At 40.1% G+C, this 27,529-nt stretch overlaps 1 protein-coding gene across 1 annotated transcript; it reads right to left on the bottom strand.

Moving 5' to 3' along the window:
* Positions 1-14,770: 14,770 nt before the first annotated feature.
* On the bottom strand, positions 14,771-23,366 carry CDX4 (caudal type homeobox 4). Its single transcript, XM_015104762.2, has 3 exons — positions 22,868-23,366; positions 16,226-16,371; positions 14,771-14,977 (listed from the first exon to the last, which is right to left on the bottom strand). Exons 1-3 carry the CDS (start codon positions 23,364-23,366, stop codon positions 14,771-14,773), a joined length of 852 nt encoding a protein of 283 aa, XP_014960248.1.
* Between the last annotated feature and the right edge of the window lie 4,163 nt (positions 23,367-27,529).

The following is a 27,529-nucleotide window of genomic DNA, read 5'->3' as shown; positions in this document are numbered from 1 at the left end:
GGTTTCAAAAGGAGGGACTCCTTTTTCTGCCTGGGAACCTCCAATGGAAGTTGGTTAACTCCTAACATGCCACTGCTCATTTAGGAGAAAAGGCCCTCCAAAGACTACTAGAAAGGTCCTTCAGAGGAACAGGCTTCCAAACAACTATAAGACAGGTGGTCTCTTCTTGTCCCACTTGCCAATTAAACAACCCCCAAGGAGTTCAAAGTCTCCAGCTGGGCCAGCCCATCCAACGACGTGGGACCGACCCAGGAGAGGATTGGCAGATGGACTTCACCCAGATGCCAGTTTCTCAAGGGTATAAATACCTATTAGTCATGATAGATACATTCACAGGATGGATTGAAGGCTTTCTCACCCGGACTGAGAAGTCTGAGGAGGTGGTAAAAAAAACTGCTCCAGGAAATCATTCCAAGATTTGGTCTGCCCACGTCATTACAAAGTGACAATGAGACATCATCTACTTCTAAGGTCACCCAAGGGGTCTCGAAAGAATTGGGCATTACTTATTATCTCCATTGTGCCTGGAGGCCTCAATCTTCAGGAAAAGTATAAAGAGCCAATCAATTCTTAAAATCAGCAATAAAAAAGATAACCCAGGGGACCTCCCTGGGATGGAAGGAGGCTTTACCAATAGCTCTCCTCCACACCCTCATTGCCCCTAAGGAACAACTTGGTCTTAGTCCTTATGAGATGCTATATGGGAGACCTTTGGTTTATGTCAATGACCTCTTCCTAGATCCAGAGGTTCAGACCCTCCAGTCTTATACCATGGCCATTGGGCAATTCCAACAGGATATACACTTGTGGGGTATGAACCAGGACCCAAATGATTCTAAAGAGTCACCACTATATGCTCCAGGGACTCAAGTCCTAATTAAAGTCTGGAAAGATGGGTCCCCAAAGGCTCAACTCCAGTCCACATGGAAGGGTCCCTACCCTGTAATACTTTCTACCTCCACAGCAGTCAAGGTACCAGGACATGACTCCTGGATGCACCACTCACGAGTCAAGCCATGGAAGAAAACAGAAGAGGACACTCAATACACCTGTGAGCCCCTGGGAGATCTCAGATACCTATTCAGAACTACAAATGAGTGCCATTCCAGTGAACACACCCAAAACCTGGTTTCTGGAGATAAGATTTCTCAGGATAACTCTAAAGAGCTAACACAGTTTGACAGAGACTGTACTCCAAAACAGACAGGAGATAGATCTTCTGATCCCTGAACAAAGAGGGACTTGAGCCATCCTGGCCATGTGAATTTAAAATTGACTAATGCCCCTACTAGTCCTTGTTACCCTATATTGATGATGCTTATGATTATTCCATGTACTGTCAATTGTCTAATCTGTTTTGTCTCTGCCAAGGTCAACAAGCTACAACATGCAGTGCCAGTTCAACAAAGATATAAAACTACAGCTGGCCACAGAAAATATCACACACCCTTAGATGGACACCACTATAAGGACTCTGAGGTTTGAGACTAGCAAGAGGGGGAAGCCCAATACCCCTCACCATCCCAGTTCAGCAGGAAGTAGCCAGAAAGACCTCGACGCCCCTATTCCCAAAGAATTGGGCCTCCCATCTCTTGAAGGGGGAATGTTAGGTAGGTAGAATAGGGAAAAGGAGTCCAAAATGGCGATGGCTAAAAGACAAGGAAGCGAAAATCCCACGAAAATAGAACAAAGGAAGGTCAAAGGAAGGTCCAAGGACCAGAGTGAAGACTTCAAGTAGAACAAACAGCACTCCTGTCTAAGCCCAACTTGCATAGGGCAGGCCCAGGTGGAGGAAAAAACATATAAAAGGAGCCAAAGTGCTTTCTCTCTCTCTGTCCTGCATGTGTGTGCTCTTTCTCTCTCTCTCCCTCTCTCACTCTCTCTCTCCCTCTCTCCCTCTCTCTCTCCCCCTCCCCCAAGCGCTCCCCCACTCTCTTCTCTTTGAGTCTTTGGGTTGGCATGCCGTGACACTTCGAGGATGGATTCTCCTGCTATCTTCTAAATAAAATATAGCTGTAACACTGAAAAAAAAAAGAAAAGAAATAGATCCAAAACAATATTGCTAAGGCTTGTGTCAAAGAGAGAACTACCTATGTATTCTTCTAGCAGCTATTTTTTTCTGATCTTACATTTTGGCATTTAACCCATTTTGTGTTTATTTTTGTATATGGTATGAGAAAATGCTCTAATTTCATTCTTTTAGCTATCCAGTTTCCCCAAAACAACTTATTGAAAGATTGCCATTTCTCATTGTGTATTGTTGCTTCACTTGTTGTAGATTAATTGAGCATATGTGTGTAGGCTTATTTCTAGGTTCTTTGTTCTATGTATATTTGTTTTATTTTCCAGTACTGTACTGTCTTGATTACTGTAACTTTGTAATATATTCTGAGGTCAAGAAGCATGATACCTCTAACTTTGTTCCTTTCTCTCAAGATTACTTTGGTACTTTGGGGTCTTTTGTGTTTCTGTAAAAATATTAGGATTATTTGTTTTACTTCTGTTTTGTCATAATTATTTTGATAGGGATGAACTATGGACAGAGGCTCGTGACGTTGTACAGGAGACGGGGATCAAGGCCATCCCCATGGAAAAGAAATGCAAAAAAGCAAAATGGCTGTCTGAGGCCTTACAAATAGCTGTGAAAAGAAAAGAAGTGAAAAGCAAAGGAGAAAAGGAAAGGTATAAGCATCTGAATGCAGAGTTCCAAAGAATAGCAAGAAGAGATAAGAAAGCCTTCTTCAGCGATCAATGCAAAGAAATAGAGGAAAAGAACAGAATGGGAAAGACTAGAGATCTCTTCAAGAAATTTAGAGATACCAAGGGAACATTTCATGCAAATATGGGCTCGATAAAGGACAGAAATGGTCTGGACCTAACAGAAGCAGAAGATATTAAGAAGAGGTGGCAAGAATACACAGAAGAATTGTACAAAAAAGATCTTCATGACCCAGATAATCACGATGGTATGATCACTCATCTAGAGTGAGACATTCTGGAATGTGAAGTCAAGTGGGCCTTAGAAAGCATCACTACAAACAAAGCTAGTGGAGGTGATGGAATTCCAGTAGAGCTGTTTCAAATCCTGAAAGGTGATGCTGTGAAAGTGCTGCACTCAATATGCCAACAAATTTGGAAAACTCAGCAGTGGCCACAGGACTGGAAAAGGTGAGTTTTCTTTCCAATCCCAAAGAAAGGCAATGCCAAAGAATGCGCAAACTACCACACAACTGCACTCATCTCACACACTACTAAAGTAATGCTCAAAATTCTGCAAGCCAGGCTTCAGCAATACGTGAACTGTGAACTTCCTGATGTTCAAGCTGGTTTTAGAAAAGGCAGAGGAACCAGAGATCAAATTGCCAACATCTGCTGGATCATGGAAAAAGCAAGAGAGTTCCAGAAAAAGATCGACTTCTGCTTTATTGACTGTGCCAAAGACTTTGACTGTGTGGATCACAATAAACTGTGGAAAATTCTGAAAGAGATGGGAATACCAGACCACCTGACCTGGCTCTTGAGAAACCTATATGCAGGTCAGGAAGCAACAGTTAGAACTGGACATGGAACAACAGACTGGTTCCAAATAGGAAAAGGAGGACGTCAAGGCTGTATATTGTCACCCTGCTTATTTAACTTCTATGCAGAGTACATCGTGAGAAATGCTGGACTGGAAGAAACACAAGCTGGAATCAAGATTGGCAGGAGAAATATCAATAACCTCAGATATGCAGATGACACCACCCTTATGGCAGAAAGTGAAGAGGAACTAAAAGCCTCTTGATGAAAGTGAAAGAGGAGAGTGAAAAAGTTGGCTTAAAGCTGAACATTCAGAAACTAAGATCATGGCATCCGGTCCCATCACGTCATGGGAAATAGATGAGGAAACAGTGGAAACAGTGTCAGACTTTATTTTTTGGGCTCCAAAATCACTGCAGATGGTGACTGCAGCCATGAAATTAAAAGACACTTACTCCTTGGAAGGAAAGTTATGACCAACCTTGATAGCACATCCAAAAGCAGAGACATTACTTTGCTGACTCAGGTGCATCTAGTCAAGGCTATGGTTTTTCCAGTGGTCATGTATGGATGTGAGAGTTGGACTGTGAAGAAGGCTGAGCACCGAAGAACTGATGCTTTTGAAGTGTGGTGTTGGAGAAGACTCTTGAGAGTCCCTTGGACTGCAAGGAGATCCAACCAGTCCATTCTGAGGAAGATCAGCCCTGGGATTTCTTTGGAGGGAATGATGCTGAAGCTGAAACTCCAGTACTTTGGCCACCTCATGCGAAGAGTTGACTCACTGGAAAAGAGTCTGATGCTGGGAGGGATTGGGGGCAGGAGGAGAAGGGGACGACCGAGGATGAGATGGCTGGATGGCATCACTGACTTGATGGACATGAGTCTGTGTAAACTCCGGGAGTTGGTGATGGACAGGGAGATCTGGCGTGCTGCGATTCATGGGGTCGCAAAGAGTCGGACACCACTGAGCAATTGAACTGAACTGAGGCCTAATAGAATGAGTTTGGGAGTGTTCTCTTATCTTCATTTTTTTGGAAATTGAAAATAATTATATTTACTCTTCTCTATGTTTTTGGTAGATTTTCTGTGAAGCTGTCTGTTCCTGAATTTTATTTGTTGATTACTGATTCAACTTCAGTATTAGCAATTGGCCTCTTCATATTTTTTGTGTCTTCCTGATTCAGTCTTGGAAAATTGTATGTTTCTAGGAATGTTTCCTTTTTTTCTCAGTTTTCCAATTTTTTGGAATATAGCTATGTGTAATATTCTCTTGTGATTGCTTGTATTCCTGTAATTTCCCCTCTTTCATTTCTAATTTTGTTTATTTGGGTCCTCTCACGTTTTCCTTAATAAGCCTAGTTAAGAATTTATCAATTTTATCTTTAAAAAAAAAACTAGCTTTTGATTTCTTTGATCTTTCTAATTTTTTAATTTTTTATCTTTATTGTATTTATTTTTGCTCTGATATTTATTGTTTCCTTCCTTCTGATGGCTTTGGGCTTTGCTTGTTCTTCTTTTTCTATATCCTTTAGATGGTAGATTGCATGTTTATTTGAGATATTTCTTGTTTCTTGGTACGGGTCTGTATCACTATAAACTTCCTTACTAGTACTGCTTTTGCTGTGTCCCATCAATTTTGGAAAGTTATGTTTTTATTGTCATTTGTCTCAAGATATTTTTAAATTTCCTCTTTGATTTCTTCATTGGTTTTTTAGTGGCCATGTTGTTTAATCTACACATGGTTTTGTTTTCCCACATTTCCTCCTGTAATTTTTTGTAGTCTCATACCATTGTGGTTGGAAAGGATGCTTGACATAATTTCAATCCTCTTAGATTTGTTGAAAGTTATTTTGTGTCTTAATATGTGACCTGTCCTGGAGAAGGAGACTATTCCATGTCCACTTAAAATGAATGTGTATTCTGCTGTTTCAAGTGGGAGGTTCTGTAGATATATTTTAAGTACAAGTGATCTAATGTGTGATTTAAGGCTACTGCTTCCTTATTGATTTCTGTCTAGATGAACTGTTCATTGATGTGAATGGAGTGTTAAAATCCCCTACTATTATTACATTGTTGTCAATTTCTCTGTTTATGCCTGTTAATATTTACTTTATTTAGTTTCTCCTGTATTAGATATATATATATGTTATGATTATAATATCCTCTTCTTGTATTAATCTTGCAATCATAATATAATTCTTTTGTCTATTATTATAGATTTTATTTTAAAATCTACTTTGTTTGATGTGAACTTTGCTACTCCCAGCTTTCTTTTCATTGCCATTTGCATGGAATATCTCTTTCTAGCCCTCACTTTCAGTCACTCTGTTTTTGATTGGAGCATTGATATTTAAAGTGATTATTAATAGGTACATACTTATTGCAAATTTGTTACTTGTTTTCTGTTCTTTTTCATTTACTTTCTTCCTTTGTGGTTTGATGATTTTCTTTTCTTTTTTTTTTCTACATATATATATATATATATATATATATATATATATATTTGAAGAATAGTTGGCATACAATGTTTCAGGAGGACTTCCCTGTAGCTCAAATGGTAAAGAATCTGCCTGCAATGCAGGAGTCCAGGGTTCGATCCCTGAGTTGGGAAGATCCTCTGCAAAAGGGAATGGCAATCCACTCTAGTATTCTTGCCTGGAGAATCCCACGGATTGAAAAGTCTGGTAGGCTACAGTCCATGGGGTGGCAAAGAGTTGGACATGACTGAATGACAAAACCAGTGTTTCAGGTGCACAGCAAGGTGATTGTTATACATATACACACATATTAGTTTTGAAATTATTTTCCATTATAGGTTATTACAAGATATTGACTATAGTGCCCTGTGGTATATAGTAAATTTTCATTCTTATTGCATATCTATTTTAAATTAGAAATCTAGTATTCTACTTATACTAAGTTAAACAAGTGGAATCAAAGTGTCATAAATTTCTTAGGCAAATTTCATGTTTTCTAAAATATACATATTATACACATTATATATATATATATATATATACACAAAAGCTTTTCTACTGTGCTTGCAATAAAGGGTTGAGAAAAAACATAAAAAAGAGAAAAGATGGAGAAATTGGAAAACAAACTAAATGAAATGGGAGCACTGAATATGAAATAGAAAAAGTGAAACAAACTAGATAAAACTAAAAGATCATCATATAGTCCATCTTTTTTAAACACGTCTGCTCATTAGAAACATATCTGGAGCTCTGGAGAAGAATAGCAATACCTAGGTATTTGTATTTTTCAAAAAATTCCAAGATAATTCTGATAGGCATATGGATTTCAAAAAGTGATTATATGTTTTTCTATTAAATTGTAGTTTTGGTGACACAGAATTCTATTATTTTTCTGTTGACCAATCATGATACATGTCTATTAAGAGATTAACAGTTAATCACAATAATAAAAGATGTTTATTAGTTTTCACAATCAATAGCCAGACAAAAAATGAAAGATAATTGTAATTGCAAGCCACAATGGGAACATGACTAACCTAACAATATAAATAACTGCATACAATTTGTGGCGGGTGGGGGGGGGGGGGTGTCAAGCAGAGTGATGTGGTAAGTGTAAATGCATATGTGTTTATGTTTTCATCTGCCCAGCCAGTCTATGTCTTTTGGTTGGCACACTTAATCCATTTACACTTAAGGTAATTATCGATATATATGATCCTATTACTGTTTTCTTAATTGTTTTGGATTTATTTTGTGTAGCTTTCTTCCTTCTCTTGTGTCTCCTACCTAGAGAAGTTCCTCTGGCATTTGTTGTAAAGCTAGTTTGATAGTGCTGAATTCTCTTAACTTTTGCTTGGCTGGGAGCTTTTGATTTCTCCATCAAAAGGAGAGTTTTGCTGTGTAGAGTATTCTTGGTCATAGTTTCTTCCCTTTCACCACTTTAAATGCGTAGTGCCATTCCCTTCTGGCTTGTAGAGTTTCTGTTGAGAAATCAGCTGATAGCCTGATGGGAATTCCCTTGTATGCTATTTGTCGTTTTTTTTCCTTGTTGCTTTTAGTATTTTATCTTTGTCTTTAATTTTTGTCAGTTTGATTACTGTGTGTCTCAACCTCCTTGGGTTTGTCTTGCCTAGAACTCTCTGTGCTTCCTGGACTTGGTTGACTATTTCCTTTCCCATGTTAAGGATGTTTTCAGCTATTATTTCTTCAAATATTTTCTCAGGTCCTTTCTCTTTCTCTTCTCCTTCTGGAAACCCTATAATGAGAATGTTGGTGCATTTAATGTTGTCCCAGAGGTCTCTTAGGCTGTCTTCATTTCTTTTCATTTGTTTTTCTATATTCTGTTCTGCAACAGTGATTTCCATCATTCTGTCCTCCAGGTCATTTACCCATCCTTTTGCCTCAATTATTCTGCTATTGATTCCCTCTAGTGTATTATTCATCTCTGTTTGTTCTTTAGTTCTTCTAGGTCTCTGGTAAACATTTTTTTGCATCTCTCCATTGTTTTCCTGAGATCCCACATCATCTTCATTATCATTATTCTGAATTATTTTTCTGGGAGGTTGCCTATCTCTACTTCATTTATTTGTTTTTCTGGAGTTTTACTTTGTCCTTTCATCTGGGACATAACTTTTTGCTTTTCATCCTAATTAACTTTCTGTAATGTGGTTTTTTGTTTTTGTTTTTGTTTTTGTTTAGGTGCTGTGGGACTGTGGTTCTTTTGCTTCTTTAGTCTGCCCTCCAATGGAGGAGGCTACAAGGCTTGTGTAAGCTTACAGATAGGAGGGACTGGCTGTGGGAAAAACTGGGTCTTGCTCTGGTGGGCAGGGCCTTGCTCAGTAAATTATCTGCTGATGGGTGAGTTTACATTCCCTCTCTGGTAGTTGCTTAGCCTGAGGCAACCTAGCCCTGTGGTCTACTGGCTCTGTGGTAGGGTAAACAGTGACCTACAAGATGACTTACATGAAGGGGGATCTTCCTGGACTGCTGCTGCCAGTGCCCCTGTGCCTGTGGCGAGCCCCTGCAGAACCATGCCTCCATAGGAGACCCTCTAACATTAGCAGGTAATTTTGATTCAATCTTCTATGGGGTCACTGCTCCTTCCTTCTGGGTCTGGTGTGTGCAAAATTTAGTTTGTGCCCTCCAAGACTGAAGTCTCTGTTTTCCCCAGTCCTGTGGAAGTCCTATAATCAAACCCCTCTGGCCTTCAAGGTCAGATTCCCTGGGGATTCCCAGTCCCTTTGTTAGATCCCGGGCTGGGAAGCCTGAAGTGGTCTTCAGAACCTTCACAACAGTGGGAGAATTTCTTTGGTCTTATTGTTCTCCAGTTTTTGAGTCACCCACCCAGTGGGTATGAGATTTCATTTTATCATGATTGTGCCCCTCCTACCATCTTGCTGTGCCTCCTTCTTTGTCTTTGGATGTGGGGTATCTTTTTCTGGTGGGTTCCAGCATCCTCCTGTGGATTGTTGCTCAGCTGATAGTTGCACTTTTGGTGCTGTTACAGGGGGAGACGAGCACCACCATATTGAACTGGAAGCTAATGCTTCTCTTTACTGTTATGTTTGGATTCCTTTCTTGCTAATTTTGGTGTTTCTAATGTAGGTTTTTTATTTTTTGCTATCATGGAGTTCATATAGTTGACCTGTAAGTATATTTACTCCCTGGTGGCTCAGACAGTAAAGCGTCTGTCCACAATGCGGGAGACCTGGGTTCAATCCCTGGGTCAGGAAGATCGCCTGGAGATGGACATGGCAATCCACCCCAGTACTCTTGCCTGGAGAATCCCATGGATGGAGGAGCCTGGTGGACTACAGTCCACAGGGTCGCAAAGAGTTGGACACGACTGAGCTACTTCACTTTCACTTTCATTTAAGTTCAAATGTATTCTTAAAAAATCTACATCTTTTACTGCCTTCCTTCATGTTTTGTGTTTTTGTTGTCATATTTTAAAAATCCATATCTGTTCCTTAACTATTTATTGTGGTTACATTTGATTTTATAATTTTTGTATTTTAGCCATTGTCCTTGTTTATTTAGGTAATTGATCCACTGTATTTACTGCATATTTGCTTTTATCTGTTAAATTTTTCCTTTCCCGTAACTTCTTATTTCTTGTTGTAGCTTTCTCTTTTTCATTTAAAGAAAACCCTTTAACATTTCTTGTAAGATTGGTTTAGTACTGATGAGTGCTTTTAATTTTTGCTTCTCTGAGAAGCTCTTTATCTCTTTAAATTCTGAATGATAACTCTGCTAGATAGAGTATTCTAGTTCATAGGTTTTTCTCTTTCAGCACTTTAAATATATCATGGCACTCCCTTCTTGCCTGCAAACCTCCTGCAGAAAAATCAGCTAATAGTTTTATGAAGGTTCCCTTGTATATGATGCCTTAAAAAAAAAAAAAACTTTTGCCATTTTAATTTGGACATATACTGTGTGGGTCTGTTTGGGTGCATTTTGTGGGACTTTCTATGTTTCTTATAACCGGATTTCTGTTTTTTTCTTCAGGAATTTTTCAGTCATAATTTCATAAAATGCATTTTCTGCCCCTTTTGCTCTCTTCTCCTTCTGGTACTCTTATAATATGAATGCTAGCATGCTGTACTAGAGATCCTTTAAATTATCCTCATTCTTTTAATTGCTTTTCTTTTTTGCTGTTCTGATTGGGTGATTTCCACTTTTACATCTTTTGGATAGTTTATATTTCTTCTGTATCACCTAATCTGCTGCTAATATCTTCTAGTATATTTTTCTTTTCAGTTGTATTTTTCTGCATTCATTGGTTCTTTTTTGTATTTTCTAATTCTTTGTTAAAGTTCTGTTTCTGTTCACCTATTTTTTTCTTCAGTTCATTTAACATTTTTATTACTACTACTTGGAATTCTTTTTCAGGTAAATTAATTTTCTCTGTTACATTAGGGTTTTTTCCTGAGACTTTATCTTGTTCTTTCATTTGAAACCTATTTCTCTATTTTCTCATTTTGTTTAACTTTCTGTGTTTCTATGAAATTAGGGGAGATGGTTACCTATTCTGATCTTGAAGCCATGTCCTTGTGTGAAGGCATCACTGTGCAGTCTGCATATGCCTAGTGACTTGTTGGCAGTGCTGGATTCGAAGTGTTCATGAGTTACATATTCTCTCTGGGTACGCTGGGCTGGAGATAGGGCTGGAATCAGAGGTACTAGAGACGGAGCCAAGTGTGAATTGGGGATTCTCCTAAGCACAATAGTAGTTGCTGCCCTATTGGAATTGTGGCTTGGGGCTGTACTTCTGAGCTGGTTTCATTTTTTCCCTGGTGTGTGTATCATTGTGAAAGGCAGAGTTGGGGCCAGAGGAGTTGGAGCCACACTATTGAGCAGGCTCTGCTCCTTCCCTGGTGTATGTACACATTGGCAAAGGCAATCTACCCCCTGGCTAAGGGTAAGACTGTGGCCCAAGCTGTCTCTGTCCCTTCCCCAATGAGAACATGTGCATTGGCAATAGTGGCCTCCATCTTAGTAGGGAGCAGTTCTAAAGCAAGAGCTGGAGTGGTAGCCTGGTACAGGCTGTGGGGCATGCTGTGGCAGTCTTGGCAGGTTGGCCAGAGCACCATTCATTTTTTCAATATGCAACATCCATTCTGCGACTGGAAGCCAACAAGTCTGTGTGTGAGCTCTTCAAGAGTGAAGGCTTGGTTTCTTACATCTCTCCGTTATGCTTCACTGATTTTCGAATCATATAAGGGAGCTTGATTTCTGAATGTTGGACCTTATGGCTGGGGTGCCTAATATGTGGCTTAAACCCCTTGCTCCCTAAGGAGGATCCCTGAGCCTGCTGGGTCACCCACTAGGGATGTAGGCCCTGACTTGATCACTTCTCCTGCCTCCCTACCAAACTGTGTGTGGATCTTTCTTTACAGCCTTGGTTGTAGGAGAGCCAGTCTTCTAATCTTTAGGTCATTCTCAGTGAGAGTTGCTCTTTATGTAGTTGTAGTTTTGATGTGTTTGTGGGGGGAAGGTGAGCTCAGGGTCTTTCTAGTCTGCCATCTTGATCCCACCTCTGACAAGTGCTTCTCTTTCTATTAGATGTGAATAGCTACTTTTACTTCCAACTCACAGTACTGGTTCTGGAAGAACACAGCGGGGACTTCTTTGCTTTGCATTGACACTCATACTTTAAGACTCAATGCCAACATATCTTGGTCTCTCCCTACCCTCCAAACCCACCATCATTTTATGAAAGAATCATCAATGATGAATTATTGGTGTCCTTCCTCAACAGCACACTCAGACATGAGTATACAAGGAAGTGATCCTACCTGGGGACTGAATCTAAGTTATCTAAGATGACTATCTCCATAGACTAACTCCTCTAGTGAGTACCTCCCTGCTGTATTATTATTACAGTTGGAAACACATTGTTACATTTGCTTGCCCCTTTCTTAAGGTATAGCTGACATACAAGAAATTGCATATATTTGAAGTATAAAAGTTGATTTTTTGATATATGTATAAACTCATGAAACCATCACCAGAATTAAGATAATAAACATGTCTGCTGCTGCTGTTGCTGCTGCTGCTGCTGCTGCTAAGTCGCTTCAGTCATGTCTGACTCTGTGCGACCCCACAGACAGCAGCCCACCAGGCTCCCCCTGTTCCTGGGATTCTCCAGGCAAGAACACTGGAGTGGGTTACCATTTCCTTCACCAATGCATGAAAGTGAAAAGTGAAATTGAAGTCGCTCAGTCATGTCGGACTCCTCGCAACCCCATGGACTGTAGCCTACCAGGCTCCTCCGTCCATGGGATTTTCTAGGCAAGAGTACTGGAGTGGGGTGCCATTGCCTTCTCCGAATAAACATGTCTGCTACCCCCCCAAATGTTCCTCATATCCTGTTATAATATACCCCTTCCTCCTACCACCCAACTCCCTTGCTAGCTCCTCCTGCCCTTCTTGGCTTTGTTTGATAATGTTGAAATGTTCCAACTGAAGAAAACAGCTAGAGTCTCTGGATCTAAAGCAAGAGTAGAAAACATCCCTTGCATCTTGCTTCATTTCTCCTTTGAAAAGAAGTCAGAAAAAAAAAAGAAAGAAAGAAAGAAAGAAAAGAAGTCAGACCCTCCCAAAGACTTTTCTTTGTAGCTGTACATGAACAACTCTAAGACTAGATCAAAGGCCTTCCTTAAGTAAGGAACTAGGAGGTTGAAACTCTTCTATAAATTATAAGTAGACACTAAAGTCGCAAATTACTTGAAGATCAACTAAAGATCTGAGGAGAAAGCATGTTTCTCAAGGAAACTTCTATTACAAAACAGCATACATTTGAAATGCAATGAAAAGAAGAAAATCTTCGTAATCCTGCTACCCTAGCTGAACACTGTCAGTCATTTGGCATGTTTTCATTTCTGAATCTCACCCCCCAACAGCAGAAAAAACTCTTTATTGAAACCTACTTTTTTTGTGTTTAACTTTTTGTCTATATACCTCCAGCACATACCACCATTGTTGTTGTTCAGTCGCCACATTGTGTCTGATTCTTTGTGACCCCATGGAGTGCAACATGCCAGGCTTTCCCATCTCTCACCATCTCTTGGAGTTTGCCCAAGTTCATGTCCATTGAATTGGTGATGCTATCCAACCATCTCATCCTCCGTTGCCTCCTTCTCCACACCACCATAATATAACCATAAAAGAAGGGGGTATATATTTTTCTCAGGTTTCAGAGAAAGAATCAACATGTCTTCTTAGAGGAAGTGGCTGCAATGTACTACTAAGAAAAAAAGCTTTATATTGTGGCTTTGCTAACAGGTTCTATAAAATTAAAATCTATAAAAATAGAGAAATGTTTCTTCCTTGTGGAACAAAAAGTTTACAGCAGGAAAGAACAATCCTTGGGGGACTCCAACTGCTATTGCCAAAGGTATACATTTGTTGGGGGATATTATGGGTGAGGAAGCTAACTTCTGGTGTAAATAGACAAATACACTCAGAAGTTAGCTTCTTCACCTTTGTGATTCCCACCTTCCCTTTATTAGATTGGAAGGACTTATTTTAATGCTGATTGTCTGTGATCAGCAATTTAGATGACCTTTTGCCTGGCCCATATTTATTGGAGGCAATGAAGTGGCACCCTCTTTCTGAGATTTTCATAATGATGGGGAGGATAAACTTCTCACTCCAAACCCAAAGATGGTTTTTGAAAAGGAAAGCTGTGCTCTGATTTTCTATTTTAATCACATTTTCTTTTAAACCACCTCAATTTAAAATGATTCAGAGTTCAGCTTCTGACCACTTGGATATGCAAACAATAAACTGGACCAACAAACTCCAGACGACTCTGCTCACTATAGCCTAAGTCATGTGTTTGTAACCTGTAAACTGCAGCTTCTTGGACCACATTGCATTGACATGATAGGTAGGTAAAATGGAACAGACTAGAGATGATAGCAATGAGAGAAACTATAGAACATATACTATCCTTGTACTCAATGTTCAATCTCACTGCTGTTTCACATTCTAACAGTAAATGGAATAGAGAGGCAGAATAGGGGAAGAGTTTACTTTGAGTGTTGGAGGGCTGCCTTTTCTAATGACTCAACCAAGCTGACTGTGTTGTTCTAGTCTGATTTCATTGTTTTGGCAGGATTTGAAATTGACACTGCAGATTGGAAGTTCTGAGATAACTGATGCTAGACAAGTATGAGCAAGGGACAAAACCTTTTAATATTTATTATTTTTTATAACAAGTGACAGCAGATTCAAAATCACCTCCTGATGTTTGAATAAACCTTTGTCTTGTTATGAAAATTCTGTTAGCTTTTGAATCAGACACTTGAAAAGGTAGCTAGAGATAGATACCTTTCTGCTTACCTTCTCCCCAGCCCAAAAAGAGCGTCAAAAGGCACACTCAGCATCAAATGATGAACACAAGTATACATATACAAATGTGCATCCTGGCAGAACTGTTTTTTATGGTCTATTACAAGCAAATTTCTAAAATTGTGAATAGAGTTTCAAGGGCTTGTGACTGTAGCTTTCAATTATACAGCTTACCACCAAGTTCCCTGAGTGACTGACATAGCATCACACACAGGAGTTTTCTAGGTATAGTTCCTAACAGTAAGTGATTCTTGAATTATCTTCAATCCATGGTGCATCCACTTATTCTGAATACTGTTTTACAAGGAATTATTACCTAATGTTGCAACTCCCCTGCTGATATCTTAAGAGACCGAAAAGACAAGGCTAAAGGAAGGGCATTTTCCATTTCTCTTTGCCTTTCTTTCATTCAGATTTCATTCAGAGACTATGACCTGCTGAATCTCGATAGGCTGAAATCCACGGACAGCAGATGGAGTGGTGAAAAAAATATTAGGTAGTTCCCCAGGGCTGATGGAGCCAGAGTCACTTTGCACTGAGCCTCCACTGTTCTCAAACTGGGATATTTTCTTTTTGATCATCTTTCTCTCCTTGGCTCTGCGATTTTGAAACCAGATTTTCACCTGAAACAAAAAATGCTTTGGATTTAATGGGACAACATACTGAATGCATTTTTCAAAGTTATTGCTGATATTGTTCCGGGGCTTTAGTATTAATATTTACAAAGCCCTTTCACATGTATCACTTGAGCCTCACAATGACCTTGTGAAGTATGCCCATTTGGCAAGAGGTTTTTAAAAAATCTGAGACTTGGAGAGGGAAAATATCTTTCATGAGATGAAATTGAAATCAAGCCCAGGGCCTCAGACTCTGAATGCAGTAGTCTTTACATTATACCTCACTCACCATCTTTGTTGCACAGGTAAAAATAAATAATGATAAAATGGCAGATTCTGAGGCACGGTGATGAAAAGGGAGGGATTTAAAGAGCAAAGGTGATTATGATCTGTCATTAAAAGACTAAGGTTAGGGACTTCCCTGGCAGTCCAGAGGTTAAGACTCTGCACTTCCAATGCACGGGGCACAGGTTTGACCCTTGGTCTGAGAACTAAGATCCTACATGCCATGTAATTTTTTTTTTTTTTTTTAAGTAAGGTTAATGAAACAGAACTGGGTGAACAAGGGTGAGGAAGTACGATATCTCTTGCTGTGTGCCTTTATACATGGTTGAAATGTAGATTACTTGGGATAAGACATTAATGGACTTTACAGTTCTAGAATTCTATGATATCCAGGATTACTCTTAGACCTTAGTGGAAAAAAAAAGAACATCAAGTAGTTACGTCATGTCAAAATCTGGGTGAGTGGAAACCACTGATTCTTGCCAAGATTTAATTTTCACTGAGTATCCACAGTAAACTAAATCTGAGGCAGGAATCATAGGATTGATTACATAGACCACAGAAAATTAAATCTCCTAACCTGAATAATAGAAAAACTTGGTTCAAGTATGAGCACTGGTGTTCATTTACTGTTACAGTTTGACTGATATAAGCCAGATAATTGCCATGATTGACAGATTTCAACTTCACACATAGATTATAACTACTTGGGAAATTATATCAAGGTTTTGACTTGGCTGACCAACTGTATGGTGATTTTAATCCTTCTCCATCCACTATGTCCCCACCCTTGTTTCCACACCTATATAGTGCCCACCACACTAGGAGGTTCAATAGGAAACATGGGCTTTAGGAAAGCTTGGAGAATGGCTTAGTCTTCTTTTGCTTCCCTCCTGCTTACAGATGTCCTTAAAATCTTAGCCTATTGAAATGCTTATATGAAAAATGTTAAATGTACTTTGGGTGTACCTGTCTCTCAGAAAGGCCCAAGTTGACTGCAAGCTCTGATTTTCTCCGAATGGTGATATATCTATTGCAGTGGAATTCTTTCTCCAGCTCCAACCTTTGATGATCTGTGTAAACTACACGGTACTTTTCTTTTGTCCTGGTTTTCCCTGTTAGGGGAGAAAGGAGTGTATTTAATCATATTTTTTTTCTTTGGAGATTATTTTGGTTGGAGGAATCAGAGCCACTGTTCCTACCCTTAGCTATTACTTTCAAATATAAAACAAGTACATTTTTTGCACCAAATATGTCATAAGTCCATTTCTTCACTAAGTACTTTGTCATCTGTGGCTATTTTACACACACACACACACACACACACACACACACACACACACACACATATTCAACACACCCATCACAGCACCACCGACATACTGTTACACCAAAGCATTTTAAAGCAAACACTTTAGCCATGATTTTCATTCCCTTCCCACTCACATATGAGAACAGTATTGGCAATAGTAGCACCATCCATTATACATGCACTTCCATTTATATTGTATACAGTTCTTATATGTTGTCTCCTATTGAACCTCTCTCTCACCTACCCTTTCAACTTATGCACAATGTGTCTTATTCCCATTGTACAGATAAGGAAACCAAGGCTCAGTGTAGGTAAGCGGCTTTGTGCTAGTGGGCTTAGGAATGGGGACCCAAACACATACCTCTGACTCCAAGTCCAGTGTGCCAAATGTTATTCCTAGTTTAAATATGCTGGGCAGCACAAGAATGGCCCAAGTGCAGCAAACTGTTTTGTGATACTGACGTTCTTATTACATGCACATTCTAGAGAGAATTTCATTTGGATAGTCATTTAAAAAGAAAGCATATATTGTCACTTGAATTCTGTTCTACAATAGCTCTATGGGCTTCCCTGGTGGCTCAGACTGTAAAGCGTCTGCCTGCAATGTGGGAGACCTGGGTTCAATCCCTGGGTCAGGAAGATCCCGTGGAGAAGGACATGGCAACCCACTCCAGTACTCTTGCCTGGAGAATCCCATTGATGGAGGAGCCTGGAAGACTACAGTCAGACACGGCTGAGCTACTTCACTTTCACTTTCTTTTCACCTATTAGAAAAAATAGTTTAGTTTTTTTTTTTGTTGTTGATGTTGTTTAGTCACTCAGTTGTATCTAACTCTTGCAACCCCATGGACTGTAGCCCTCCAGGCTCCTTTGTCCATGGGATTTCCCGGGCAAGAATACTGAAGTGGGTTGCCATTTCCTTCTCCAGGGATTTTTGGGGGGAGTTTTAAACAAATTCTTATTTCCTAATGGAAAATGAGAGGGGGAAATAGGGGGCGTTGACTTTACCTGAATAAAATTGGTGTTCTAGTACTCTTTGAAAGGATATCCAAACATTTGCTTTGTGTTACAACGTTTAACTAATTTCTCATGCCTTCCTTCAAATAGAGTTTTATTCCTCCTTTTAAATTTTCCAAAGGTGATTAGGAAGTTTCTTTTTCTTTTCAATTTTTCTAACCCCCTCCAGGATCTTCCTCCTTTTCTCTATAGCTTTTGGCAAACCCCTTCTGATCTTCCCTGCTTGTTTTTGATGTGAAGTTTTGGGGAGCAATCTGTAAGACAAAGGTTTCTTTAAAGTGTTTCCCTAAACTCCATTGAGGTGTTAAGATGCAGCACAAGCTTAACAAAGGAGCTACATAGCATCAGATCCCATCTTGAACCCTCTTTACATTCAGGAACACCAGCCAATTGGTTTGGAATTTACAAGCCCTAAACAAATGTCAGACACCCTTTCATCTCCAGGAAAGAAAAAAAAGGGGGGACGTGAATGTAGAAACAAATTCTAGATGAGAGATATGTTTTAGGATTAACTCATGGACTAGAGAACTAAACAAAACTTTCCTTCTTGAAAATGGAAAATGATGAGCTCCAGTCAGTTAATCTATCTCAAAGGCCCAAACAATGAGCTGGTTTTCTCTTTGCTTGTTTTTCATGGGATTTTTTTTATATCAACTTTTTAAATTGAAGTATAGTTGATTCACAATATTGTGTTAGGTTCATTTGCAACAACCTGGAAAGACCAAGAGAACATTATGCTCAGTGAAATGTCAGACAGAGAAAGACAAATACTATATGCTATCACTTATATGTGGAATCTAAAATATAATACAAATGAATGTATATGCAAAGCAGAAACAGACTCTCAGATACAAAAAACAAACTTCAACTGCTTTTCTGAATCTAGGAAACCAAAGTTCTGGCATTTGGTATGTTACAAAGGCAGAATGTATATTTGAGGCCACAATGAAAACATTGAGGTTTAATTTATTTCTAGAACCTCAAATCTTAGAATCAAAGTATATCTTTGAAGAGATGTTCCCTAAAGCCATTCCTAATACCAAAGTGACTGAGTGTTTAAATTCTAACTTGAGGCAGAAGTTACAATTTAATGTGTGTGCGTCTGTTTTCAACTCTTTGATAATCAGTAAATATAAGCAGACTTCAAGAATTCTGGAAGGTTGCAATTCTTTCCCACCCCCATTGGTCATAAATTCCCCTCTTGCAGTTTCTTCTGAGGACAATAAAGTCAATACCAGGCCTCTTTATTTGCCATGAAAATCCTCACCCTTTCCGGCAATATAACCACTAAAGAAAGGAGGGATGAGGAAGAGCCAGGCTGCATATCAAAGCCATGCAAAGTGTTAAAAAAAGAGTCTGTTGCTCCAATCTTACGGATAAGACCTCAGACCTCAAGAAGACTAGATTAGTTGGAAATACTGACTGCACGTTTAATGAAGAGAAGTGAATTCTCATTTCCTGGTGCTCCTCTTGTGTCCCTCCTCCCAAGCTATTTTTTTTCCACTTACTCCATTGTCTCTTCCCTTAAATGATGAAATCTGATTGACTGGGTTTTGGACATTTTCTAGTGGAGCATAGAACCATATTTCCATACTAAAACACTAACAAAGTGCTAAAAGCAGTAGCTTTTATTGTTCAAGCCATTCTCTTCTCCCAGAGACTATGACAGTGCCGAGGGTGAGGGATTCCCCTTCTCCAGCACTATTGTAGTTAATCTACAGGGCTGCTTCAGAGCTCTGTGGTGGGATTTCATTACTTGCCCTGACCAAAGACTTTGACAAACTTCTGTAGTTCCAAAAAGGAGACAGGATCCCTACAGGGTTTGCAAACAAATGTCATTATATATGATGACTTATCATCACCTAAATGTGCTCATTTGAGAGACTGGCTGTGACAGTGCAGACTGACTGTGACAGGCAGAAAAGCACTCTCCAGACCTAAGGATTATGATGATGGTGACAGCAAGGGTAAAGATGATTCACAGCAATCCCTTTCCATAGGGAACAGAGTGTAATTAACACCATCATAATGAGTTTCCATGCGATGGTAATCTTTTGCTGCTTTTAGTTAAAAATTGCATATAAATTCACTTATAAAAACTGTCCAATTAAAATGGTCAAAACCAAGAAAGATAATGATATTAGGAATTACTAAGTAATTCATTTTCTGAAATGTCCTAACTGAAGAAAGCCTTTTAACTTCTTTGGTTTTCTGTCTTTTGTCCGGTGGGTTAATCAGAATTATTCAAAGTCACTTCCTTCTCTCCTCTTCTTTCCCAAGCCTAAAAACAAAGCCCCTCTCCAGCCCTGTTAGGGTTACTGCCTTTCCAATACTCATACAAGGCTATAACTCTGGGTAAAATAAAAACAAAATGAAAAAATTCTTAGAGTAGTGCTGTCAATGTTTAAAATATGAAAATATTGAACTTTTAAACTGACAATGTTTAAAATATTAAAATGATGAACTTTTCATGGAATATCTCTATCAGGTTCATTTTCACATAATTTTTAAAACAAGGTATATTTTCAAACAGACTACTTAGGGAACAAAGTGGAAAAAAAATAATCTCACTTTTAAATCAAATCACTTAGTGGACAGTCATTTATTCTGTATGTCAGTCCCCTTTCTGTCATTCAAAAATCAAATGCCATGATAATCACTATGAAATGTTTTCCAATTGTCCCCTAATATGCATATTTCTGTTTAACTTAAGGCTAGTTAAAACATTCTTAAATAACATAAAGAGCTTTAATTTGACTACCATAATCAAGGAGGGGTTACTTCCATTTTGTAAATCATCTGTTTTGTTCTCAGCCGTAAGTCAAATGTCCTATAATACTACAGAGCGAAGTATAAAATTTAGGAGGATCTGACTTATTCACTTAACAGATATTTGTTTAACACTCATTATGTACTAAGTATACAAATGTGTACCTTTTGGTTTGGAGTGATACAGACAGGTGATCAGTTTAATTTTTTCTCAGGTTATCAGTTCATAACCTGAGATCTATGGAAGGGATTTCAGTGGATCCATGAGTCTCCCAAAATTATTCAAATAAATGACATATGTGGGACTTCCCTGGCAGTCCAGTGGTTAAGACTCTGTGTTTCCACTGCAGAAACCATGAGTTTGGTCCTTGGTCAGGGAACTAAGATCTTGCATGCTGCTTGGCAAGACCAAAAAATAGATAAAAATTTTAAAAATCTGGTGGAAAAAATGAAGTGTGTACATGTGCATTTTTCTGGAAGAGGGTCCATATTTTCATCATATTCTTAAATCATTGCTAAATATGTACTTAGGCTGCAAGAATATAACAAAGGGGTATTTTTATAAGACATTACAATGAAATGGTGATTGAATTTAATAAAGCCTCATCTATAGGATAGGCTGCCACAAGTTAGTGAGGTTCTAAAATCATTCAGTTTAGAATTTCTCATAGAAGTTGGAGAGAAAATCTTGTGAACAGGGTATTGTACAGCAAGGTTTGAAGACTGAGCTAATGATGAAGACTCCATAGAGTAATTTAGAGTCCCTTTCTAAACTTTTCCTGGCACCAGAATTATACAAAAGAGAGACTCTGACAAATGCAAATGAAGACTATTAAGCAGAGAAACCCATCATATTTTCTCTTTTAAACAGAAAATTCATGATTCAAGATAATTATTTTATCTTGTTCTTTTCTTCCCATTGTTTTGTCTTCCGAACAACATACTAGTGACTTTCCTCTTTTAAAGTATTTCAAAACATAATCCTAAACTGGAGCAGCCACTTTTCTGGCTTTTGTGTCTTTTGCTGATGGTTAGGTCTTAGTGAATAGGTGTTAATTACAACCCTAAGATTAGATATAATAACAGCCCTGACAGTGCCCCACCCTAAGCTTACTTTCTGTTCTTTTTAGCCCACCGACTCACTCTTATTTCAAAAAGCAATATGCAGACTTACTGACAAACACTTTAGAGCTAAGTATTTAAGCTCTACTCTTAATTTGGGATTGCTACCCTAGTAGTGTCCTAATCAATTGGAACTGCCTCCTCCAGGCTGAGTACTCTCAATGATAAAATTTGGTCCCCTACCCACCCTCTTGCTTTTGCTATTTTTAAGCAGAGAAAAAGTGCAGAATTGTGAGCAGAAGCATAATCATTATGGGCAAATACTATTGGAATGTCATTTCTTCCCCAGAGGGATGAAAGTGTTAGCTGAATTTTACTAATTTTCTCTAATGAAAGGGATTGGTGAGTTGGAATAATAAGAATGTGATAAAAGCACAACTATAGCTGAAAACAAACATCTCCCCACCTCCCTCCTCCAGCCCCTGTCCAAGATTAAAGCAGAGTATGCAGAATACCCCCCACACACACCCCACACCCCTGTGCACACCCTCCTCCCAGTAGCCACCAACCAGTAGCTTGCTGGTAGGAGTGTGAGTTGGCATTAGGCTGAGATCTCTGGGCTTTCCTATGTGTCCTGACAAGCCTGTATCTAGTCCCTGCACCTCAAAATGCCTGCCTGTACTGTTAGGAGGGCTTAATCCCTTTAACTTTATTGATACTGGGGCTGATACTGGTGCACACCCCAGAGATGTTAAGGGTTGAGCAGCTTATTATGTCCCAGTGGTGTGCTGTAACTTTCCATTGGTGGAAGGAAAGTTGTACCAAGGCATTTGGTTTGAATTCAGCTGGCTCCTGCCAGCTTGGGCAAAGGAAACTGGAATTTCCTTGAGAGTTCATGGTGAGGAGGCCATTTTGCCATCAGGGCCTTTGTGGCTAAACTGGACCTCCTATTGCCAATCAAGCACTGAATCTAAGTTGACCATCACCGGATCTGGGGGAGAAGCCGACCTGCTCAGATAAACAAGGCTTTGAAATGGAACAGGCAAACAGCAGTGACTGAGCATAGAGAAACGTAGTTGTCCTCTCCTCATTCACCCACCTACCTTCCCCGTGAAAATGTTTTCCTATCTGGGCAACGGTAGGGTTGGATCTTGATCTTTGTGGCTCAGTATGTCCATCGTCACCACGGTTGCTCCTTTGGCTGATCAGAAAATGATGAAAAAGTCCTCTACTGTCAGCTTAGTTCCAAGCACTACACTCTGTTTTTGAGCAGAGGCACAAGCGAGGGAGGTCACTTGTGGTCTGGGGCCCTGGGCAGTAAGCCACATAGTGGTCTCCTTAGCTAAGCTGTCCGGAGAGAAGTCTGAGAAGCAGGAGGACCAGAAGGCCAAGAGAAGTAAAGAAGAAGCAAAGGAAGGAAAAGGATCAGAGCATTGGTATCGGTTACTCACCAGTCACCTGCACTGTCTTGCGCATCCATGCATAGGGGCTGTGACGGCTTCTGCTAGAACTCTCGTCTGCGATGCCGGCGTCGATGGGGAACAGTGATCCTCCGGCTGGTGTTGGCAGGCTGCTACCGCTGTTTCCACCCCCTGCGGGGCCCAGGTTGCTATATTCCGGTGAGCTGAAAGCGGCGGGGCTCGAGCTCATGTCGTTCATGGGGACCGTACCCACAGTACTGGATGGCCCGGGGTACACGCTCCAGTCTTCACGAGGGGGACTATAGGGTGACCCCCAGGCTCCCAGCGGTGGCCCGTGAGTGTCCATACCGGGCATATGTGGATATCCCATGTAGTGAGCATAAGAAGGGGCTGCTGCGAAGTTGGAGGCTGGCAGAGGACTCCCACCATCCCCAGTGGCACCAGCCCCGGCGGTGCCACCTCCTGCGGGGCTCCTGAGAGTGCTCGAGTACATGTCCGCTTCTTTTTCCAAAAGGCAGCTTCTGTACATAATGGCTTGGATATGAGAAAGGAGCTCCCTAAGGCATCCTGAAGTCCCTATAAGGTCCCAACCCGACTTTGAGAAGCAGTAGGGAACCAGAAGTTTAGCTGTGCTGCACGCCCCTCCTGACTACTCCATAGGCGTTTCCTACCCTGACGGTTTCCAGGTGACTGGTAGCCTGTATAGACGGGCCCCCAATTGCTGGGCTGACGTCAAGGGGCTTTAGGCTTTTACATAGCATTTGCATTCAAATGAACGGCCATTTCACTTTCACAAGGACTTGTTCACTCTACACCCTCTCCAAGAGATCCTGTGCCTTTCAATCTCATCTTTCTTGCTTTTGTCCACCTGATTCCATAGCACTAACTTTGCGCTTTTGGAAGCAGGAGCTCCTCCAGAGGTTTCTGACCAGTTCCCCGCAAAGTGAGATAGAGAGGTGTAGAATCAGGGCAAAATCCTGTTCTTTGATCCCTACCCTGTGGCTTCTTCCCTTTACGCTGATCTCCTGCACCTAGTCTGCATTCTTGGTATCTTCTCTGCCTACGGTCCCTGGCACAGGCACTTCACATGGCACTGGCCCATGATAGTACTAAAAGGGGCTCTCCCTTCTCTTCATTGCCCTCCCCCTAATAGGAGGAGAGCTTTGTTTCTGAGGACAAAGATTCATTTCACAACTATATATCGTGTGCCTACTAGGTGATAGGCTGTTGTAGACTCAGGGGATAGAGCAGTGAACAAGACAATCATTCCTGCTCTGCCTTCCTGAGGTTATATTCCTGTAGACGACAGGCTGGATTAATTGAATGTTTTACAAATGTGTACAAATTAAAGAAAGATAAAGAGAGGACGTTATGAAAAAAGGAAGGAAAGAAGGAGAAGACGCTTGTGGATAGTGGGCTTTCTTATTTTCCTGTCAGTTCACTAGTCTTCCTTGGGTGTCTCTTTCTGCCAGTACTCACAAGGAGCCAAATTCCTGCAGGCTCAAATCCAGGGCAGCTGAAGCTTCCAACTTGCTTTCACACTTGCAATTTCCTTTGTAAAGTTAAAATTGTTGAAAAAGACATGGAGTTGTCAGTAGATGCCAAAGAACTCAAGATTTTACTTCAAGAAATCAGATCAACTCTTGATGACAAAACCAGTTTATATTCCAATATTCCCTCTCCCTCCACGACTGAAGTGACTTAGCATGCATGCACATTCCTTCTCCCTCACTCCTGCCCCCTCCCAAAGCCTACCACAACCTTTAATTCAAGATGTGTTCCTATTCAGAGAATATGCTTCTCCATAAAGTCTAACACAACCTAGCACCTTCATTAACTAATCCCTGTTTGGCTTCAGAAATATCACATTACTTCTGGGAGTTTCAGGGTTTCCCCCTGTGTAATAGGGATACTAACAGTGTCTGTATTTTGAAGGCAGGATTTCCTGAGATGATATATGCAAACTGTTTAACAACACTTGGCAAACAGCACATGACCACTGTATTCATTAATTTACTCAACCAATATTTATTGAGTGCTAGATACTATTCTATGTATGGAGACATCAATAGTGAACAAAGCACTTATTAAACTTATATTCTCAAGGGAGATATACTAGTAAGTAATTAAATTTTATGGTATGTCAGATAGTAATAATCAACATTGTAAAGAAAAAGAAAGCAGCAAAGAAAATAAGGAATGTTAGAGGATGTTTCAATTTAATATATGGTGGTCTGGGAAGACCTTACTTAAAAATAATATTTAAGTAAGATACAGAAGAAGTGATGGATTGAGCTATGAGGTGAGGATCCAGACAGAGGGAACAGCAAGTAAAAAGAAAAGCCTGTTTTTTATTGGAGAAATAGCAAGAAGGAAAGTGTGGCTAACAGGTAGATGAGGTCCAAACATTAATAGTGTGGGTCATTTTTAATTTCTAAACTTTTACTCTAAGTGAGATAGGGAGACATTGTAGGATTTTGAACAGATAAGTGACATGACTTAACTTTTGAAAAGATTGCTTTGGCCATTGGATTAAGAATAGACGGTAAGTGGGCAAAATAAAATCAGGCTGGTTAAGTAAAAGGCTATTGCAATAATCCAGGTGAATGGCATTGGGGATGGAGAGGAGTGGTTGAATTCTGGATATATTTTGAAGCCTGCGTTGGAAAATGAGAAGGAACAAAAGTAATTGGTCATCAAAGACTAATTAGAACCCGGCACTGGGGAGAAGGGACTAAGGCGCAGGAAAATCACGTATTTATAGGCACTTTGTGTACATGACCTCATTCAATCTTCACAACTTTACTTACTATCATTCCCATTTTAGAGACAAAGAAACCAAGGCTCAGAGAGGTGGCATGACTTTTTAAATGAACTACTGGTATGTAGTAGAGCTAGGTTCCCAATCTAGGCAGCTCAGATTGCAAAGTTCATGTTCTTAAATTGGAACCAGGCAAAATATACAACCTTAGGGCTTAAGCCTGGGACTTGGCTTCTACTTTCTTTCTCTGCTCAGGCTCCCAGGCCCTATATTCAATCCTTTTCATAACATAGACCCAATACCCTTGCATTATTCTCTTTTTTATCTATTCTATCTTGAGGCAAACTGGTCTATCTGACATTTGAAAAGCTATATCAAGATGGAAGCATATTCAGGACCTTTAAGACTAAGCTAACCGAATATTGTGATTTTATCTATGGGGAAACAGAGGGTCTGAGTGGGGAAGGTAGTCTTTAAGGCAGTGAATGATAGAACTGATATTCTAACTCAGGTCTGTTGACTCCAACACTCTTTCCCTAAAAAAAGTATGTTTGCTTATACCTAGACAGTTTTTATGCATAAAAACTGTTTCAATTCTACCTAAAGATTCAGCTTAAATGTCACCTCCTCCCAAAAGTCTTATGTTATGATCCTTCTCTCAGAGAGTGTACTTTCTCTTGTCTGAATCCCCTTATCAACTTCCCCACTAACTAATACTATTCTTGTCCATCTTAGTGTTATTTGGGGTCTTATCTGAATATTTTGGAATTTGAACACATTGAAAAGGTGTCAGGGGGCATGTTTGAGCCCTGTAGAATGGAGTGTCATGCACATGATAGGATCTCAAGAAACATTTGTATGCTGAATCAATAGTGACCTTGGAAATGTAGATTTTAAATCACCATTTTGACTCAACTCTAGGGATGTCTTGAAGAGAAACCAGTAAGTTGTCCAGTGCTTAGTGGAACTTGGCTTCAAGATTACTTTAGTTTTGTGTTTTTGTTTGTTTGTTTCTGGGGATGGGAGTATACTGTGGGGGTAGGGAGGTGGGAGAGAGAGGTGGAGTGGCAGGAAGGTTCAATCTAGTTTATTTGACTTGAAATTTTTATTTATTTATTTTTTTAACCTGGAAATTAATCAGAGAGGGAACCTCACTGCAGAAAACAGAGTTGTTGTTGTTCAGTCACCAAGTCATGTCCAACTCTTTGTGACCCCATGGACTGTAGCACTCCAGGAAGCAGAGTGGCCAGCAGCAAAAGTCAAAACCCACAGGCTGAGGATCAGGGCTCAGGCTATACAAGGATTATCAGAGCAATTTGGACATCCCTGACTGGTGTCTCTCAGGTCAAGTTTTGCACTTTGGGCTCTGTAAACAGCATCCTTCCATGTACCAATTCTTACCTACCTCCCTGAGCTACTTGGAAACTTAGTGATGTGTCTTGGGACAAGAAAGAAGCCCTGTAGCCTTTCCATCCATCTTTATCACTGTAATGGGCTTTTGTAATTGCAAGGCCAGACACCCTCGAGAATGAGCACTACTGGGCTCTGTTGTTGTTGTTTAGTTGTTAAGTCATGTCGGACTCTTTTGCGACCCCATGGACTGTAGCCCACCAGGTTCCTCTGTCCATGGGGTTTTCCAGGCAAGGATATGGGAGTGGGCTGCCATTTCCTACTCCAGGGGATCTTCCTGACCCACGGATTGAAACTGAGTCTTCTGCATTGCAGGTTAGTTCTTTACCACTGAGCCACCAGGGCTCTGGCCTACTCCAAAGTATTGCAGTGGGGTCAAGACCAAGGAGTGTTTGGAGGAAGATTAATATTCTTTCACAGGAATGTGAATAGTCAGGGTAAGTACTCCTTGGAGTGGTGGAGGGCCAGGGATCTGTAACCACCCTACCCCCAGGGAAAATTACTAGATCTGGGTTCAGTTC

Source organism: Ovis aries, chromosome X (genome assembly GCF_016772045.2).
Source record: "Ovis aries strain OAR_USU_Benz2616 breed Rambouillet chromosome X, ARS-UI_Ramb_v3.0, whole genome shotgun sequence".
NCBI lineage: Eukaryota > Metazoa > Chordata > Mammalia > Artiodactyla > Bovidae > Ovis > Ovis aries.
This window is presented reverse-complemented; position numbering and strand designations above follow the sequence as displayed.

What these genes read in the sequence shown, in the direction of transcription:
- CDX4 (XM_015104762.2), bottom strand. Translation starts at nt 23,366, where the DNA reads ATGTACAGAAGCTGCCTTTTGGAAAAAGAAGCGGACATGTACTCGAGC. An exon ending in CAAGACAGTGCAGGTGACTG is followed by an intron (nt 16,372 to 22,867) that starts GTGAGTAACCGA and finishes CTCCCCTAACAG; the next exon opens with GGAAAACCAGGACAAAAGAA. An exon ending in TGGGCCTTTCTGAGAGACAG is followed by an intron (nt 14,978 to 16,225) that starts GTACACCCAAAG and finishes TTTTTGTTTCAG; the next exon opens with GTGAAAATCTGGTTTCAAAA.